Source organism: Plasmodium sp. gorilla clade G2 (assembly GCF_900097015.1).
Source record: "Plasmodium sp. gorilla clade G2 genome assembly, chromosome: 9".
NCBI classification, from domain to species: domain Eukaryota; phylum Apicomplexa; class Aconoidasida; order Haemosporida; family Plasmodiidae; genus Plasmodium; species Plasmodium adleri (nom. inval.).
The window spans coordinates 123,625-144,112 of record NC_041701.1 but is presented as its reverse complement, the minus strand read 5'-3'; the positions used below and the strand labels follow the sequence as shown (position 1 = coordinate 144,112).

Genomic DNA, 20,488 nt, shown 5'->3' with positions numbered 1-20,488 from the left:
TTTTCATATATTTAAAAAAAAAAAAAAAAAAAAAAACAATTAATTGAATCATTCCATATCGGAATATTTTTCACTATCTTCCTGCTTGTTTTCTTCTTGTAAATTTATTGCTTCTTGTTCATTCCTAAAGAATAAAAAATAAAGTTCATGAATATATATATATATATATATATATATATATATATATATATATATTTATTTATTTATTTATATTTATTACCTGGATGGATTTTTCAACAACTGATCTTTTTTTATATCTTCAAGACTTTTCTCATTAATTTTAATATTAGGTTGGCCATATTTACTTTTAGCTATTCGTAGTTTTAATCCTTTTTGTTCTTTTTCTTGTTCATCGTCAAATTCTTCGTTAATAATTTTTTTTTTTTTCTCATTTATTTTTTTTACTTTTTTATTTTGTGAGCTCACTTCTTTTTCATCCATATCCATTTCATTATCTTCATCATTATCATTATTATTATTATTATTATTATTACCACTTTTTGTATAATCATACTCTGGTAATTTCCCTTGAACATTTGTCATTTTACATAAAACTGCATCTGTTATTGAATTGGCCCAGAAATTTCGGAGGACTTTATTTGCTAAACACAAAATTGTTGAATCGTTTGATTTGGATATTCTTATATTAATACATTTATTTGACAATGTTTCTATAGGTAATATAATATCATTAACTTTTATTTCTTTTTCTTTTATATTCCCAAGTTTTAAAATTAATTTATTAAATATAATAGATCCTTCTATAATTAATTTAGCTTCTTTATCTGATTTATCTAAAATTAAGCCTGCCAAATGTTTCAGTGATTTCCCACAATTTTTTCTGTCTGTAAGTTCATTTAATTCATTCAAACTGTTATATTCGTTTTTGGAAATTTTCAAAAGTTCCTTATTCCATTTCTCAAGATTTTTGTTATAAAATAAGGGAGTCCCATAAATGTTGACTATATTCACCAAAAATAAAAAAAGAAACAATTTAAGATAGTTCATTTTTTTTTTTAGAAAAACAAATAGACCTATACAAATATAATATATATATATATATATATGATTACTCAAGTTGAAGATAGAAAAAAAATAAAAACAAAAGTCTAATTTTACTGTATAAATTTTTTAGAGTACAACTTATAGGGTTACAAGATTTTATATAGTAATATCGAATAAGAAAAGAACAAATTAAAATAAATAACACAAAGGCTATATATATATATATAATATTCTAAGTTATGATTATTGTAATAATATAATGTTTTGATGATAAAATTAAATATAAACATATATCTTTCTATATATATTGAAACCATGAGACAGGGTGTACCTACACAATATTGATACGGTAAAACAAAATGATTAATATAAATAATAGGGATATAAGATTTTTAGAGGAAATTATTAATTAATGGATATAGGACATGAGCCTAATTATATTTGTACAAGGACAAAGAGTAATTGTAGTTCAATTAAGAAAAAGATGTAACTATATTTATAAAATAATTTTAAATAAAATAACCCATTTATTTTTTTTATGAAAAAATTGAAAGAAACTATTAATATTATGAACATAAAATTTTGAATATTTTTATATATCATTAATATATATTGTAAAAATTATAAATATTATAATAATATATATATTTATTTATCAAATATTTTATTAATATAGTTGTTAATATACTTACGTACGTGTGTATATTTATCTGTGATTATTTAGAATGAGGCAAAAAATTATATTTATATAAATAAATATATAATCCTAATAAGTTTTTAAGATCATGATTCATATTATATACATGATTTGTTCTTTTGTTTTTATATATGAGAACATTTAATATATCTAACCAAAAATTAAAAATAGAAAAAAAAAAAAAAAAAAAAAAATGAATACTAATTATTTCGTATATTTATGTTAAACCTTTTCAAAGGTAGATATATTATTATTTTTTAATATATCATCTAATATTGAATATTTCGTAGAAAGGACAAGAATTAATTATAAAAACCTTTATTATTTTTTTTTTTTTTTTTTTTCAATAAAAAATGTAAAATATTTAATTAGATATTATTAAAATTTTAAACTTATCCTTAAAAAATGTAAAATATTTATATACCTTATTTATTAAATATATAGTAGGTATAGATATGTATAATTATTTATCTAATTTGATATACTTGAATTTTTTTATTTTTTATTTTTTTATCTTTTCCAATGTGCAAATTTAAAGAAATATATATATTTATATATATGTTTTTTTTTTTCTCCGTATATATAATCATATTATTAAAAATTATGTACTATAAAATTTTTTTTTTTTTTTTTTTTTTAAATATTAATTAAAAAATATAAAGGTATAGTATTCTTAAATGGTTATTATATATTATTACTATACATATATTTATGAATATGAGTATTTATATATTATATATATTTTGATTGTATATATATTAATATATATATATATATATATATATATATTTTTAATTATATTTGAAATACATAGGTTATTCATGACTTTACACTTATAAATTTGTTCTCTGATTTCAAGTCATTGAACGTTTATAAATATAATAATAATTTTTTTATATATTCATATCATTTTTCTTATGAAGTTATGAATATTTTTGAAGTTTAAATGTTCTTTTGAATATATGTATATATTTAATATATATATATATATATATATATTTTAATTTTTTTTTTTCTTTTGTTTATTTGTTGTGTTCTCTTAAAAAAGAGAGAAAAAGAAAATAACAATAAAATAAAAGAAAACTTTTAATATGAAGTAAAAATATTTTCTAATTATGTATACATATAATATAAAAATATACATATATATATTGTATCAAATTTGATCAAGACAGATAACGAAAAAAAAAAAATAAAAAAAAAAAAGATAAAAATAATATATATAAAGTATATTTTAAGATTACAACATATATAGATATAAAATAAATGAATAGAAAATGCTTGGATTAGGTGGGTCATGTTTATCAAAAGAATTTTTTGATTTAGCAAAATCAATTGGAGAAGCTCGTTCAAAACAAGTAAAAAAATAAAATAAATTAAATATATATCATTTTGTAATTTAATTTGTACATTTTTATAATTATATAATAATTACCTTCAATTGATATTTATTGTACATTATATATATTTTTTGTATATTCGTTTTTGTAATATGAATAATATAATAAGTGTATATGTTATATTAATATTATGACAATTATATGAATTATTTATTTTATCTAAACTTAATTTATTATATTATTTATTTTGTTTATTTATTTATTTATTTTATTGTATAGGAGGAAGATAGAATAATATGCAATGAGATAATTTTATTGAAATCGAGGTTTTCTGACCCTAATACATCTGTAGTATGTTCCTAAGAATAATACATACATATATTTAAATATATATATGTACATATTTTTATAGTTGTGCATGTATATTTATTTGTTATATTTTTTCTTATGGTATATATACCTTATGCATGATATACATATATGTATTTTATTTTTTTTCTGTAATTTTTAGAAACAAATAAAAGAATATTTAATACGAGCTATATATATAGAAATGCTAGGACATGATGCGTCCTTTGCTCATATCCATGCTGTGAAATTAGCTCATGAGAAAAACATATTGTGTAAGAGGACAGGTTATTTATCATGCAACTTATTTTTACATAAAGATCATGAATTAATGTTATTATTAATTAATACTATACAGAAAGATTTAAAAAGTGATAATTATTTGGAAATATGGGCAGCATTAAGTTGTGTATGTAAATTATTAAATAATGAAATGATACCTGCTATATTTCCTGTAATACAAAATTTATTAAATCATAAAAATGAATTGATAAGAAAAAAAGTATGTATGTTATTACATAAAATGTATATTATTGAACCATCATTAATTAAAGATATTGATATATATTTAAAAAAATTATTATGTGATGTAGACCCATCAGTTATGGGTGCTTCATTAAATTTAATACATTCTATAGCTAAGAATGATATGATGTATAGTATTAAGTTAGTACCTTATTTGGTTTCTATTCTTAAACAAATATGTGAAAATAAATTACCAAAAGATTATGAATATCATAGAATTCCAGCACCATGGATTCAAATAAAAATTTTGTCGATTTTTCGTATTTTAGGATATTCAAATAAAAAATTATCAGAACAAATGTATGAAGTATTACAAAAAACAATGCAGAGAGCAGATTTTGGAATTAATGTTGGTTATGCTATAATTTATGAATGTGTAAAAACGATTGCTACTATATATCCTTCACATCATTTATTAGAATTAGCATCTTTATCTATATCTAGATTTATTTCATCAGATAATCATAATTTAAAATATGTTGGAGTAACTGGGCTAGCTTTAATTGTAAAAATTAATCCTTTATATGCAACTGAACATCAACTGGCTGTTGTGGATTGTTTAGAAGATAAAGATGAAACCCTCAAATTAAAAACGCTAGATTTATTATATGAAATGACAAATCCATTGAATGTTCAAGTAATTGTAGAGAAATTAATATTCCATATGAAAAATTCTGTGGATATTCATTTTAAACATGATTTAGCATGTAAAATAATTGAACTTATAGAAAGATATACACCTGATGATATTTGGTTTTTGAATAAAATTAATACTTTATTTTTGTCTGTTGGTGAATTATTAGATGAGAGTTATTCATATTCTCTTATCAAATTATTAAAGGATAGTTCTATATGTGGCGAATCAGATTCAGGGGATGACGAAATAAATACAAATAAATATAAAAGTAGTCCATCAAATGGTAATATTAATATGGAATATTTGAATTTACCAAATAAGGAACACATCAAAACGTATATGAAAGAACAGAAAGAAGTTTCAATGAATGAATTAAAAATAGATGATGAAAATAATGAGAAATTGACCCAAGGGCATATGAACAGCCAAAATAATGATGAAATGAGTAGTAGTAATAGTAATGATAATATTAATAATAATAATAATAATAATAATAATAATGTAAGCAATGATGATGTTAAACATGAACAACATTCACATAAGAACGATTATGTGAATAACTCAGATATAGAAAGAGATTTACAGAAATCGAATAAAAACAAAATGAATGACGATATATACAATCTCAGAAAATATGCTGTAAATACGTACATTAAATTATTAGAAAGTAATGAGAATATTCCATTCATATTAATGCAAATAATTTGCTGGGTCATAGGTGAATATAGTCATTTATGTGATATTGAAAATTATACTACTGAAGATATTATAGATTTATTATGTGAATGTTTAGAAAAAAATTTTAGTAATCCTGATAGAGTTAAATCATGCTTAATAACAGCTATTTTTAAATTATGTTCAAGGAATAATATAAGAGATCATGTAGTAGCAAAAAAAATAATTGATAAATATAAAAATAGTAAAATAACAGATTTACAACAAAGATGTTATGAATATGATTTAATATTAAACAATCCTACTTTAATGAATAATGTTTTTTCTTTAAAAAGTACTAAAAAAAAAATAGTTATTGATGAAACGTTATCATTTCTAAATCCATATATAGAAGAGCATTTAAGAAGTGGAGGAAAATCATACATTTCAAAAGATTTAAGAAAAAATGAACATCATGATGAATCTATAAAGAATACGAACCCTGTATTGAATTTCACTCCTTATGAATTACCACTTAATAATAAATTAAGTTCAGATAATTATAATATATCATCTAATAATATACCTATATATGAAAAGAACTATAACTACCAGGAGGATGCTGTTGTACCTATGTCAGCAACAGATGATCAAGTATCAAAAATGAAGGATAAGGGAAAAATTTATAAGTTAAATGTTATGGGACCCAAAAAATGGAAAAAAGAAATATATAATATAGACCAAGGACAAAATGGTGATACTGAAACTATTGAAAAGGGGGATATGGCAAATAAGAAGAAAAAGAAGAAATCAAGCAAAAAAAATAATAAAAATAAAAAAAATAAGAAAAAAAATAAAATATCCAATAATAACAATAATAATAATAATAATAACAATGTTGGTGAATGTCAAAATAATAGTGAGGTAATAAATAAAGACAAAGTGAAGAAGAAAAAAAAGAAAAAATGTGTGAATAGAGAAGAGGGTGCTGATATTAATAAAGGAATTAAAAGTGATATAAACCAAACAGAGGAAGATATTAAGTTGCATAATATGGTGAGCGAACAAAAGGATAGAGGTAAGAATAGTTTTAGCAGTAATTATTATGATGAAGAAGATGATGAAGACGAATATGATGATGATTATGAAGAGGATGAAGAAGAATATGATGATGATTATGAAGAATATGATGACGATGAAGAAGAAAATGATGAATACGTCGATGAAAGTGATGATGATAATGATGAGAACGAAAACGAAGATGACGACGATTATAATGAAGACGAACAGTATAATAGAGATAATGATTTTATTAATGAAGAAAATGAAAATGAGAAACGTACTGATAATGTTAATGTTGATGATTACAATGAACAAAATTATGAAAGATTTGATGATAATAAAGATATTCATTATTCAAAAGAATTTAATAGATTTACAAGTGATACTTATAATAATAAGACAAATATTTATAATTGGAAAAATAAAGGAAACAATAAAACTGTAGTAAATAATAAAAAAGAATTAACAGAAAAAGAAAAAATGGCAGCAGCTTTATTTAATGGATTAATATCAAATAATTCATTATTAAAAGATCCTATAAAAAGTTCTTATGTTTCTACCATGTCAATGAAAAAAAATATGTCCATATTGTCTAATAAAAATTATTTTAATTCAAAAAAAAATGATAATAATAATGATATGGATGGAGTAGGAAAAAAAAGTTTAAATAATGAACATGTAGAAAATAATGATATTACAAAAATGAAGATAAATGAGAAAGGTAACAACAATAACAACAATAATAATAATAATAATGATAGTGGGTCTACTAATAAATTGGTAGATATCAATATAGATAATTCTGATAATTTAAATGAAATAAAAAAAAATACAAAGAAAAAAGGCTACCAATTTGATATGATAGATTTAAATGAATCACCTAAAAAGATAGATTCTATAAAGACTTCTGATATAAATATAGAAGAGGTAAAACAAATATATTTTTATATTTTGGTGATTTATAAATGTTTATATGAAGTGTATATTATAATATGTGTATTAAAATATATATGTAATTAAAAATTATTATTATAATTTTTTTTTTTTTTTTTTTTTTTGTAGGAGAAAAAACTATGGGACAACATAACTACTAAGAAAAAGGCTGTATTTATAAATTCAACAAATTTGAATATATTACAGACACTTAAAAAAATTGAGGTAACAATAAATAAATATATATATATATGTTTGTATTAAAGAGTTATAATTTTAATGTGCATAATATTTGCAATGTTATTTATGTTACATTGTATTTATTATTTATTGTTTATTAATTTTTTTTTTTTTTTTTTTTTTTTCCTTTGAAGAATAATTTAAACACTAATGTTATTGAAGTTTCCAAAATGGATTCATTGATTTCATGTTTTTATAACAATACTAAGGTGCTGATAAAAATAAAAATAGAAGATAATAAATTAACTTTTTTAGTAAAATCCAACGAAAATAGGTAAGACACAAAAAAAATAAAAATTTTTGTTATATTACATATGTGGAAAAATCATACAACATATATATATATACATATGTTTTTTTTTTTTTTTTTTTTTTTTTTTTTTCAGCATAATTGACAATGTTTTTGATGTCCTCAAGAATTTGTTTCATGTATAATTTTTTTTTTTTCATTTAATATATGTATATACAAAGGAAAAGTTTTAAATATTTTATTTTATTATTATTTTTTTTTATTTTTTTGTTAAATAAGACAAAAACGATGATACACTCAATTATTTTGTTTTAGTTAGCTTCATATGACATGTTATATAAAACTTTTTTTTTATTTTTTCAATTATATATATATATATATATATATATTATATTTAATTTATTATTTTATGTGCCTAATATTTTTTGTTTCATTATTAATATTTTAAGAGAATTACATTTAAAATTTTTTCTTTTTTTTTAAAATAAAGAAACACAATATAACATTATTATTTTTTTATTATTTATTATTATTTTTTATAACTTTTTTTTTTTTTTTTAATTATATTAACAATTATAAATATCATATTATCCTTATGAGAATTTCACATTTTTAATATGATGATAAAACTTTAAGCTTTATGAAATATTATTTAAAATATAAAGTATTACATTTTAAACAACTGAATTAAGATTATTGAGAAAAAGGAAAAGGATAATCTCAATGTTATATATTTATGATTTAAGAAAAAAAAAAAAAAAAGTAATTTATTGTATAAATAAAGTTAAATGTATTATAAACATATATTTTTAATATTGAGAAAATGAAATAATTATATATATATATATATATATATATATATATATATATTTCTTAAAACACATGATTTATTGATTTATAATATAAAAGTTAATTTTTAAAAATTCTCATAAATTAAATAATAATAATATATATATATATATATATCCTTTATGTACTTGTATATATGTTTTTTTTTTAATTTTTTTTCCGAAATCATCGGAAAATCAAATGTTTATATATTCTTTTAATCTCCTAAAATTAATAAATATATAATATATTTAAATAATATATAATAAAATATATGTAATAAATTTATATATACTAATATAATTATATAATAATATATAATAGAAGTAATATATTATATAATATATTATATTATACTGTTTTATTTTATACGAATTATATATTATATATATATATATATATTAATAATCTTATATTTTATTATATATATAACATTGTATTTTTATATGAATATATATAATATGTTCTTTTCTATTTTATTTTTTTACTATTAGAGATTTTTTCACTTCAAGCAACAGTATATATATATATATAAAAAAAATTAATACGAGTTTAATAATTATATATATATATAATTATATAAAATAAAAATAATATAATAATTATTATTATATAAAATATAAGAGAAAATATCATTTATTTATATATAAATAATATTATATATTATTATATGAATTTATATTTTATTCATAAAAAGAGAACAAAAAAGAAAAAAATAAATTTATGTACAAATAAATGAAAATAAGAATATATATATGTTTTTCATTTAAAAAGAAAAATTCATACTTCTAAGAAACATTAACTTATTTTTATTTATTTTATATATATATATATATGTGTTTTTTTTTTCTTTTCTTTTCTTGATTATTGAATAAATATGATTTTCTAATACATATAAGTTAATATATAAATATAATTATATATATAAATAATTAATATGTTTATTTTAAGATCTTATTAAAGAAAAATTAAGCAAACGCCTAAGAAAGAAGAAAAAGAAAAAAAAAAAAGAGGGGGAGGGGGAAAAAAAAAAAAAGTTTTTTTTTCTTTTCTTTTTTTTTTTTTTCTTTTTTTTTTTTTTTTTTTTTTTTTACATTCTTTTAAAAGAATAAAAAATATATAAGCTAAAGATATAATAAAAATAATATAAAGACAAAATAATAAGGGGATAAAAAGAATTATACATATATAAAATTTGAAAAAATATATATATATATATATATTGAATTTTTTTTTGTATATTATATTGTATAAGAGGATATTATATATCTATATTAATATACATTTATATGTAAATATTAAATAAAAGGTAGACAAGATGATAGTGGGTAATAAATTTTGGGACGAAGAAAAAGATGCACCAATATTGAAACGAAATGCAAATTATATTAATCGAGAGAACTGTGAATATATATGTAAGCGTGCAGAACATTTTTATGATATAATGTTAAGTTATATAAAAGAAGATATAAATGTCGAAATAAAAGAAGATTGTAATGATAAAGAGATATTAAGAATAATAAAATTAGATGCTGAAAGAACATTTAATAAAGAAGAAAATCGAAAATTATTAATACAAGTGTTACAATCAATATATCCAATAACAAATGATTATCATCAAGGTATATCATTTATATCATCTTTTTTATTACTTTTTTTGGAACCTAAAGATGTAGTAAAAATAATAACAGGTTTACATAAATATTATTTACCAGGTTATTTTAAAGCTATGCCAAAAGCATATGTAAGAGATTCTCGAGTGTTTTTAAGTATTTTAAATATTTTTCATCCCAAATTATATGAACATATAAAAAATTTGATAACACCTGAAGCATTTGTTTCCAAATGGTTTATAGGATTAAATGTGCATGTGTTAACATTTGAATCTCTTATGTTATTTTTTGAAAACTTATTAAAAGAAGGAGAAATATTTTTATTCAAATATAGTATTGCTTTATGTAAAACATTAGAAAAAGAAATAATTAATACAAGTGATGTTTCAAAATTATTAGCATTATTAAGATTAGATCAAAAGCTTTTCCCAAATGATTACAAAGTATCAGAAGGTCAAAAAATTGGAGAATTTTTTTTGAATATCATACATACTGCAAAGACAATAGATTTATCAAATATTAATTTACATAAATTAAGAGACGAAGCGTATGAACAAATGAGATTAGAAGAGGAAAGAAGAAAACAAATTGAAATGGAAAGACTCTTAACAGATGATGAAATTATATTTTCTGATGAAGAGGATTTTACTCAAGCAGAAGATGAACCAGAAAGTGAAACAGCAGGAGTAGACGATGAAAATGAGGGAGAAATAAAATATACAGAAGATGAAAATGAAAAAAAAAATGACAAAAATGAAATGGTTGTGGAAACAAAAAATGTTCAAGATTTGAAGGATGGAAAAGATATTGATATGAAATATTCAAAGAATGAGGACCTTAAAAATAATGATAATATAGGAAAGGTAGATAATAAGGAGGCTAAAAATATTCATGAAAAAAATCAAAAGTGTTCACAAGACAATATAAATAAGGTAGAAGTGAAAGTTGAAGTTAATGAAAAAAGAGAAATGGAAGAATATTAAAAAGAAAATGAATAAATAAAATAAAGGAACTAAGAATTATTTAATATATATATATATATATATATATATATGTATTATATCATACTTTTGTCGATCACGTCGAGTGAATATTTTTATTATTATTTTTTTTTTTTTCATTATGTGATACCATATAATAATTTATGTATCATAAATTAAAAAAAATATAAGTGGTATTCACATACAAACATATATATATATATATATATATATATATATATATATATATATATATGTATATATTTATGTTTAAATTTTTTTCCATATTTAATAGTTTATCACTAATGAAAAGAGGTAAACTGTATTTTATTTTTTCTAATATATATTTTTTTTAACATATATAAATATGAAGGAACAAGTATATATATATATATATATATATATATATGTAATAAAAACTCTTGTTTGATATAAATATTTGTATAAATAATTTTCTCTGTATATATATTAATATTTAAGTACTACTATGAACATAAAATAGTGGTTTTCTAAAATTATATGCACATATATATATGCATTATATGTATTGTTTAAAAGAATTATTTTGGTAAAAAAAAATACATATAAATTTACCATATAAGACAAATATATGAAAGTAATCCCAAGAAAATAATTAAAAATAAATATAAGATCACATATCATAATAATAATAGTATATGTAGTACATATTTTCATTATGTTGTAGAGTTGGGGAAGAATATAAATATTATAAGATAATATGTTTAATATATGAATGTTAAAAAAAGTATTTCTTTAAACTCATTATATAATATATGAAAATATGATTTATTTCATTAATTATTTTTAAATGTTTATTATAAATATTTCGGTTTCTTATAAGTATAAACATAAATATGAGTAATATTTATATAAATACATATTTAAAAAAAAAAAAAAAAAAAAAAAAAAATGAATTGATATATAAAAAAGGGTATAACACATATATATAAGTGTATAAATATATATATATATATATATATTTTTATTCTTCTGTTTTTTGTAATCTAGCTTTAGCATTTATAACAGAAACATTCATTTGTTTAGCTCTCTCAATAATTTGTTTTCTTTTTTTGCTTGATACGTTATGAGCAATTTGTACACAGTATTTTGTATGGTTCATAATTAATGGTTCCATTTCTTTTACATTTTTAACAACATATTTGTATTTATTATTTGGTAATAAGAATTTGGTTTTCTTATTACTACCATATCCAATACTTGGCATCAAATTGGTACCTTTGTATCTTCTTCTCACACGGCAATCAATACCTCTTGGTTTTCTCCATGCAGGCTATAATAATGAGGAAAATAAAAAATATATGATTATATGTATGAATACTTTTTGGGTACATTTATAATAAAATATATATATATATATATGTAAAATTATTTATAATATGTATTCATAAAATGCCTATACAATTATTTGTTTTATTGAATTATGTAATATATATATATATAGTAAGTATATATATATATTATATTTATTTATTTTCTCTTTATATATTTTTGTTTACCTTAACACGCATAAATCTATTTGACTGAAATCGAGTAAATTTCTTGGTCCTCTTTTTTACAATTTTTCCAACTTTTTTTACTGCCATTTTTTATTACGCTTTTTTATTTAATTTATATTTTTATTAAATAATATATATGAAAATATATTTACTTGTTTGTTTTTTTTTTTTTTTTTTCTCTTTTTTATATATAAGAATATATATTATTTTGACATATAAATAATATAATATAAATAAATAATAACTATATTTATTATTTTATTTATTTATATAAATGAATATAAAAAGTAACATTCCTTAATTTTTTTCAAAAAATTAAGATTTTAATTATTTTCTATAAAATAGGCAAAAAAAAAAAAAAAAATTAATAAATAAATAAATAAAAACTGTATATATAATAATATGTGAAGGAAATATGAATTTATATAAAAAAAATAAATTTAACTTTTTTAATATTTCTGCTTATATATTTATTACGTGAATATTAATATAATATATATATTTATAGATATTGTGTATATATTATCATTTCATATACATAAATATATTATATATAAATAAATATGTATATAATACTTATATAATATTTATATAAGAAATAAAGAAAAAAAAAATTATATGGTATTATATATATTATATAAATATTTTTTTGAGGTTCTTTTGCTATATATGTAATATATAATATATATATATATGTATATATAATAATGTAATAATAATAAATATTTTAACCTATGTTTATTTTCTTATATGAAGAATATATAATTATACATATTGTACTATTAGGCTTTTTTTCTTTTTTATATATTAACTTTTAAGTAATATTTTATAAAGGGATAAATATTTTTATTCATATATACATAAAAATATTAATATGAGTCATAATAATTTTATATGTATTAATATTATATATATATAATAATATATAATATTAATTATATATATATATATATATATATATACCTTAACCTTAAATTATGCCTCCAATGGTTATATAAGGGGTATTCCTATTTAAGCCTTTATTTTTCCCCATATATATTTTATATAATATATAATATATATATATATATATATATATATTATTATATATAATATATATATAAATATTTTTATTTAATCAAAATTTAAAATAAAATATTAAAAATAAATGTAAATATAATTTAATTATATATCATTAAAATTTTTAACTTTTTTTATTTATAAAAATTTGAAAAAAAAAAAAAAAAAAATCTCAACACTGTTCCAAAAAAAAAATAATAATATATAAATTACAAATAAATAAATGTATATACAATATATATAAATATATATATACAATACTTACAATGAAGAATATTTGTGTATCAATAAATATTATCTTTGAATATAATATATTATTTCTTATTTTTAAAGTATTATGCCTTTCCTTCATTTGTGACCATTTAAATGGTGCTGCCTTTTTTAAGGTCACACATAAATTAGATTTAAAAGAATATATTTTATAAATATTTGAAATTTATTATGTTTTCTATATTAAGAATCCAAAAAGTAAAATATGAAAATATATATAAAATTATGTTACTTTAATTATTAAAAACAATTTGAATTAAAAGAAAAAAAATATATAATAAAACTATATCATATATATAATATTATACCTAATAAGGTATACAAATATTGAGAAAGAACTTATAATATATATGTATATATATATATTTATTTATTATTAAAACATTCGACATGAACGTTTGATAAAATATTAAAATGGTGGTGCCTATTTCTATTTCTATTTCTATTTCTATTTCTATTTCTATTTCATTTCATTTCTTTTTTTTTTTTTTTAACTTGTGCTTGGTGTAAATACAACATTTTTGTACTTACATTGACCAGATAATAATATAAGACCAAGGGTACCCAATTGTTTATGCATATTTTGCTTTATTTTTGAATTAAAAATTATTTCATCATTTAAGATAAGTTTTATATTTGAGCCATTATAAGAAAGTTTTAAATTATACCATGTGTCATCTTGAATTGATATATGTGTTTGTGTTAATAACTGGAAGGGTATTCCTTTGGTTATTTTCATAAGATATATTTTTCCATGTTTTTCTGAAATATCTAATATGACTGATAAGAAATCATCATTAGAATAAACTCTGAAAATGATTCCAGCTTTGGATATTTTATTTAATTTTATATTAGTTTGAAATGTATATGATTTCATATGTGTACATAAATGTTGTTTATTTAAAAGAAGAATAGATGGTATGAGTATATTTGTTGCTTCATTTGTTTTTTTTATTGAATATAAATAATTTTCTTCATCATTAGATATATTATTAGTTTCAGAATTATCTTGATTATTATATAATATTTTTAAATTTTTTAATATGGATGGTAAGTATATATTTGTTTCTTTTCTTTTTATATGCCATGTATTATTGTCAGGTACTATCCAGTTGTTATCTAAAGGGGTATTAAAATTTTCTTCAAAAGATATACATCCAATAGAATTATTATTTCTTTTATTTATTGTATCTTCTTTATTATACTTGTTAAATGTAAAATTTTGTTTTTTTTTTTTTTTCCCATTTTGTAATATTTGCATATTTTTATTTAAATAAATATTAGGAGGAAATATATTTTCAATGTTATTTCTTTTTCGCCCTTTGTCTGAGTAATATTTAGTTTGATCTAAAGAACCTATAACTATTTTATCTATAAAAATTTTTTCTTTACAATGATTAACTCCAAATCCTAGGAATCCATATGTATCATTTCTGGTTTCATATCCACATACAAATTTTTTATTTATAAATGTACGTACATATTTATTACCAAAATCTAGATGGATTTGTATCCACATTCCAAATTTATATATATTATTTTTAGTTTTAGTATAATTAATTTTATTTCCTAATGTTCCATTTACTACTTCCAAAAAATAAAATTCATTCCTATTAATTATAAAGTTATGATAATTTTTATCATCTTTATATTTAAAGATTATGCCAAAATTTCCTTCATATGGTAATTTTATATCTAATGATATAAATCCTTTATATAATTTGGTATATCGATAAAGTATATATGATCCGTATATGTCATCATCTGATTTTATAAATGAGTTTTCTGTAATAGATGAAAAGAAATTTCCATTTGTATATTTTTCAATTTTCCAATTTGATGATCCATTGATACTATTATTTTGAATACTATCTATTATTATATAATTATCATTAATATTTGTGGATTCATATTGTTCTTTGAATATTTTTACTGTTGTTGTCTTAACATTGGAATATGCATTTTCTAGTCTATTTATATGATTTTCCTTTTTCTTCGTTATTATGTCAAATTGTTTAATAAGAGATGTTACAATTGTTTGTTGAGTTTTAACAAAAATATCGTACGAGTCTTTTTGGTTTTTTCTTATATCTGTTATTTGTGATTCCATATTTTTTATACTGTTTTTTTTTATAAATAAGTTCGAAAGAATATTTTCATTTTTCTTAATTAATGTTTGATAATGTGGGATTTCCATTTTATAATTTTTTTCAAACGTAGTAAATTCTTGATTTATTTTATTATTTTCTTTTTTTTGTTCATCTTCTAAAGGTGTAGAAGATGGATTCTTCCTTATATTTTCATTGACTGTATAATTTTTTTGCGAAAAAAAAAAATCTTTCTTATAACTATTTTGATTGTATACATTTTGTATTTTATGTAGTTGATTTGGTAAAACAGCATGTTTCTCATGTACTAAAACTACTGGTGGTGTTTCATTTACTTTGGAATACAGCTGAATGAATGAAGGAAAAATTATATTATCATTATTATGTGGAGTATTATTACTATTATTACTATTATTATTATTATTATTATTATTATTTGTTTTATCTTCATCATTCTTATGTTGTATGTCGCTTTCTAAATTTATTGATTCATTTATATTGTAAGATGTCCTAGGAAAATTACAAAGTCTACCACTGGGTTTAGTAATATAGTAAGATTCTCCGTTTTGATTTGTTCCTATTATTGCTTTAACATCATTTCTCGTAATTTCTATAGTGCTGTTGAAATTTTGGGTAATATTTTTTAGCTTTCGTATTTCTACCAATCCTCCATTAATTGTTATAATACCCGAATGTATAGCCGATTTGCAAATTGGTGATTTTGACATATAAATATATGAACCTAACACTTCTTTATCATTAAAACAATAGGGTAAGCATCTAGCAACAATGGTATCATCATCATAATAATAATTATCATGAATGATATTATTATTATTATTATTATTATTATTATTGTTGTTGTTGCTGTTGTTATTATTATTTTTATCACCTCTACTTTGATATGTTAAACTTTCAAATGTGTCATCACATGATAATAGTTTTGATGGATATTTCATTATATCATTTGGTTTCCCATATTTTATATATAACTGTATATCATTACATGTTTTCCTAGTCCAATTTGATAAATATATAGAAGGCATATTCTTTATATCACTATATTTTTCAAATAAAGCAAAAACGTCTACAACTATTGATGTATTTTGTTTTAATAAATCTGACGATTTAATACGTTTAATTATAAATGATCCTGAGCTATATTCATAATTATTTTTTTTATTAAAATTATTTGTACAATTTATATCAATATCAGATATAAAACTTTTAGATAGATCAGTTTTATATAATAACGAATGTTTATCATCAGTTACTATACCTTTATAACCTTTGTATAATTCTTTATTTTTTTCATAATTAATAAAAAAATCATCCATATCAATTAATTTTATATCTGTTATACCTTTGAATATATGTTCAGTTGTATTAGTAGGTAATATAATACCACACTCTTCATATATACCTTTTTTATTTTGTATCCTTCGTCTAACTGCTTTTACAATTCCTTCACTTTCATTTGGTAAAAAATATGAATCAATTGCTGCTGCGCATATACTAGATTTTAAATCATAACAAGGATTTTGTCTTTTCTCGTTTTTTAATATACTAACATTTTGATCATTATTAAAATTTTTGAATGGACACAAAAATTGATATTCTCTATTAGTTTTAGTAATATTTTCAAATGTTAAGGTAAAATCAATTTTTTTCTCAAGTGGTGTATAACACACTTTTTCATATATAGTACTATATAGGTATAAAGAATTAATGATTTGTTCAGGCATATTATTATTACTCCAATATAAAGAGAAGGAAGGTTTTTCGTTACTTTTGGAAGATATTTCTATGTATATAGGGATTAATTTATTTTTGCGTAATTTCACTATAGCACTATTATTGGTTCTATTATTCATTTGAATATTTCTATTCGATATGATTTCTTCATTGTTTAATTTTATATATATATTTCCTATAATATTTTTTACATTAAATGTATAAGTATTATTTTGTGGTACATTTAAGAAGCTTTGAATAATAATTTTTATTTGTCCTTGTTCTATACCTATTTGGTCTAATTTTTCCTCATTAATTTCTAATTTTTCTAATGGTACAGTTAATAAATATTTCTTTTTTTCTATATCCATATTATCATATATTTTCATAATAGCGCCTGTACCATATTCATTTAATGATGAAGATGTATGAACTAATAATTTCATATCGTCTATTAAATGAAGAATTTTTTCTTTTTCTTTTTTCATTTGTTTATCTCTATTTAAAATATGTACTATTTTAGTATCCACTTCTTTGTAACTATTACTTAAAGTATTAAAATTGCTATGAAATTTCTCTATATCTTTTTTTTTAATATTTTTTAATTTTTGTTGGGAATATCTTGTTTTCATTAAATATAACTCGTCTGAAGAATATATAGATTGTTCAAATTCTTTAGTTGATAAATTATTGCAAGTAAAAGAAAATAATTTATTCCCAGCTATTTGAGCACAATTGTTGTTTTCATTTTTCAAATGTTTTTCTTCGTCTATTTTCCACATTTCAGACTTTTCATTTTTATTAGGTGAACATGTTGAAATCACTAAAATATTTTTGTACGTTTTAAGGCACATACCGTTGTCGCTTCTTAATCTTCCATTATCAAACGAAAACCAAACAATTTTATTCTAAAAAAAAAATATATATATATATATATCATTATATGGGATATATATATGTATATATAATTTAATTGTGAAACAAATGTTTTTTTTCTAAATTATATATTTTATAAAAATGTGTCAATTGAAGTATGGAAAGAGTAATTATATAGTTATTATGGAATATATATATATATATATGTATATTTTTTCATACATATCTGCATATAATTTACCTCATATTCATGTGCTACTTTATCACATTCATCAGTGGCTATTTCAATTATATCATTTTCTATAACATTTTCAGGGTATAAACAATATGTACCATTATATTTTAAAAATATTTTCTTATTAGATAAATATTTTTTAAAGCTTGCACGACAAAAGTAAGGGATAAATAATATATATATTATAGACAAAAAAAAATTAGACATTATGTTCATAATTAAAAAAACAAAGACAAAAACAAAAACAAAAAAGAACAAAAAATAGGAGCAAACAGAAAAGATACAAGAAGAACAAGTAAAATTGAATAAATGAACCCCTAATTTATAAATAATTGTATATATATATATATGAACAACATATGTGTAATATATTTATTTATACAGTTACATTTTCTAGTGTCTTATAATGAAAATTGTTACATTATTAATATAACACCAAGGTGGAGAGCTACCAAAGAATTAAAAGGAAGAAGTCATATTACTTCCATTCAATGTTTATATAAGAAATTATTAGTTCACATGTTTTTAATCTTAAAATTAGAAAGTTATTGTATATACTTATGGAAATATTAATGAATAATAAAGTTGTATGTAATTATGTATTGTTCGTTTATGTGTAATTACACAATTATATATATATTTGCACTTATATTGTAATGTTATTGTAAAAAAAAAAAAAAAATAATTATTATATAAAAATAAAAATAATAATAAAAATATATTATAAAATAAAAATGGAAAAATTAGGAAAAATGTGAGAAAAAAAGAAAAAAATTAACACCAAAAATAATAAAATAAAAAACACGTATGTACATTATAATAATATAACTTTCGAATGTTCTTCAAGTGGAGAATAATGTTTTATACACATGAGATATATTACTATCATTTTGAAAGTATGATATGAAATATATACTACTTTATATTCTTATTATATTTATTATTTCATTTAACCTGCTAAACTACAACATATATAATGCACTATATAAAGATATATATATATATATATTTATTCATATTGACAAGAATAAAATATTTCTTATTTTAAATATTTCTGCCGAAATATATACATGAATCTGTATTTATATATATCTATCTATATATATATATTATATATATGTGCTCAAAATATAAAATCTTTAAGAATTACTAAAATATAAATAATAATAATAAAAAAAAAAAAAAAAAAAAAAAAAACAAAAATAAAAATAACTAAATATATACATACATATATATTATATACAATTAGATATATCTTCACAGAAGAATATATAAATAATAAATATATATTATATGTGAAAATATATATGTATATATGCTTATATATAAGTATGTATGTATTAATATTCTAATATGAAAACATTAATATAAATAAAAATATTTTTATGGATTTAAAATTTGTCCATTTATATCTATAACTATATACGTACATATATATATATATATATATATATATATATATATATGTAGGTAGTATAATTTTTTTTTTTTTAATTGAAATTTTCAACAAAAAAAAAAAAAAAAAAAAAAAAAAAAAAATATATGAAAAATATATA

The 20,488-nt window shown here is 18.9% G+C and overlaps 5 protein-coding genes across 5 annotated transcripts; 2 read left to right on the top strand and 3 right to left on the bottom strand.

The window, feature by feature from the left end:
* Positions 1-48: 48 nt before the first annotated feature.
* On the bottom strand, positions 49-1,008 carry PADL01_0903200 (conserved Plasmodium protein, unknown function; the record flags this gene model as incomplete). The annotated part of the gene is made up of 2 exons (XM_028681694.1): positions 49-124; positions 221-1,008. 2 exons carry the CDS (start codon positions 1,006-1,008, stop codon positions 49-51), a joined length of 864 nt encoding a protein of 287 aa, XP_028538046.1.
* Positions 1,009-2,979: 1,971 nt separating this feature from the next.
* Positions 2,980-7,876, top strand: PADL01_0903100 (AP-4 complex subunit epsilon, putative; the record flags this gene model as incomplete). Its single annotated transcript, XM_028681693.1, has 6 exons — positions 2,980-3,060; positions 3,322-3,393; positions 3,554-7,195; positions 7,331-7,426; positions 7,576-7,715; positions 7,828-7,876. The coding sequence occupies 6 exons, from the start codon at positions 2,980-2,982 to the stop codon at positions 7,874-7,876; spliced, it is 4,080 nt and encodes a 1,359-aa protein (XP_028538045.1).
* Positions 7,877-9,837: 1,961 nt separating this feature from the next.
* PADL01_0903000 (GTPase-activating protein, putative) lies at positions 9,838-11,115 on the top strand (the record flags this gene model as incomplete). Its single annotated transcript, XM_028681691.1, has 1 exon — positions 9,838-11,115. The coding sequence occupies one exon, from the start codon at positions 9,838-9,840 to the stop codon at positions 11,113-11,115; it is 1,278 nt and encodes a 425-aa protein (XP_028538044.1).
* Positions 11,116-12,115: 1,000 nt separating this feature from the next.
* On the bottom strand, positions 12,116-12,737 carry PADL01_0902900 (60S ribosomal protein L32; the record flags this gene model as incomplete). The annotated part of the gene is made up of 2 exons (XM_028681690.1): positions 12,116-12,424; positions 12,651-12,737. 2 exons carry the CDS (start codon positions 12,735-12,737, stop codon positions 12,116-12,118), a joined length of 396 nt encoding a protein of 131 aa, XP_028538043.1.
* A 1,732-nt stretch (positions 12,738-14,469) lies between these two features.
* Positions 14,470-19,139, bottom strand: PADL01_0902800 (LCCL domain-containing protein; the record flags this gene model as incomplete). Its single annotated transcript, XM_028681689.1, has 2 exons — positions 14,470-18,729; positions 18,939-19,139. 2 exons carry the CDS (start codon positions 19,137-19,139, stop codon positions 14,470-14,472), a joined length of 4,461 nt encoding a protein of 1,486 aa, XP_028538042.1.
* Positions 19,140-20,488: the final 1,349 nt, after the last annotated feature.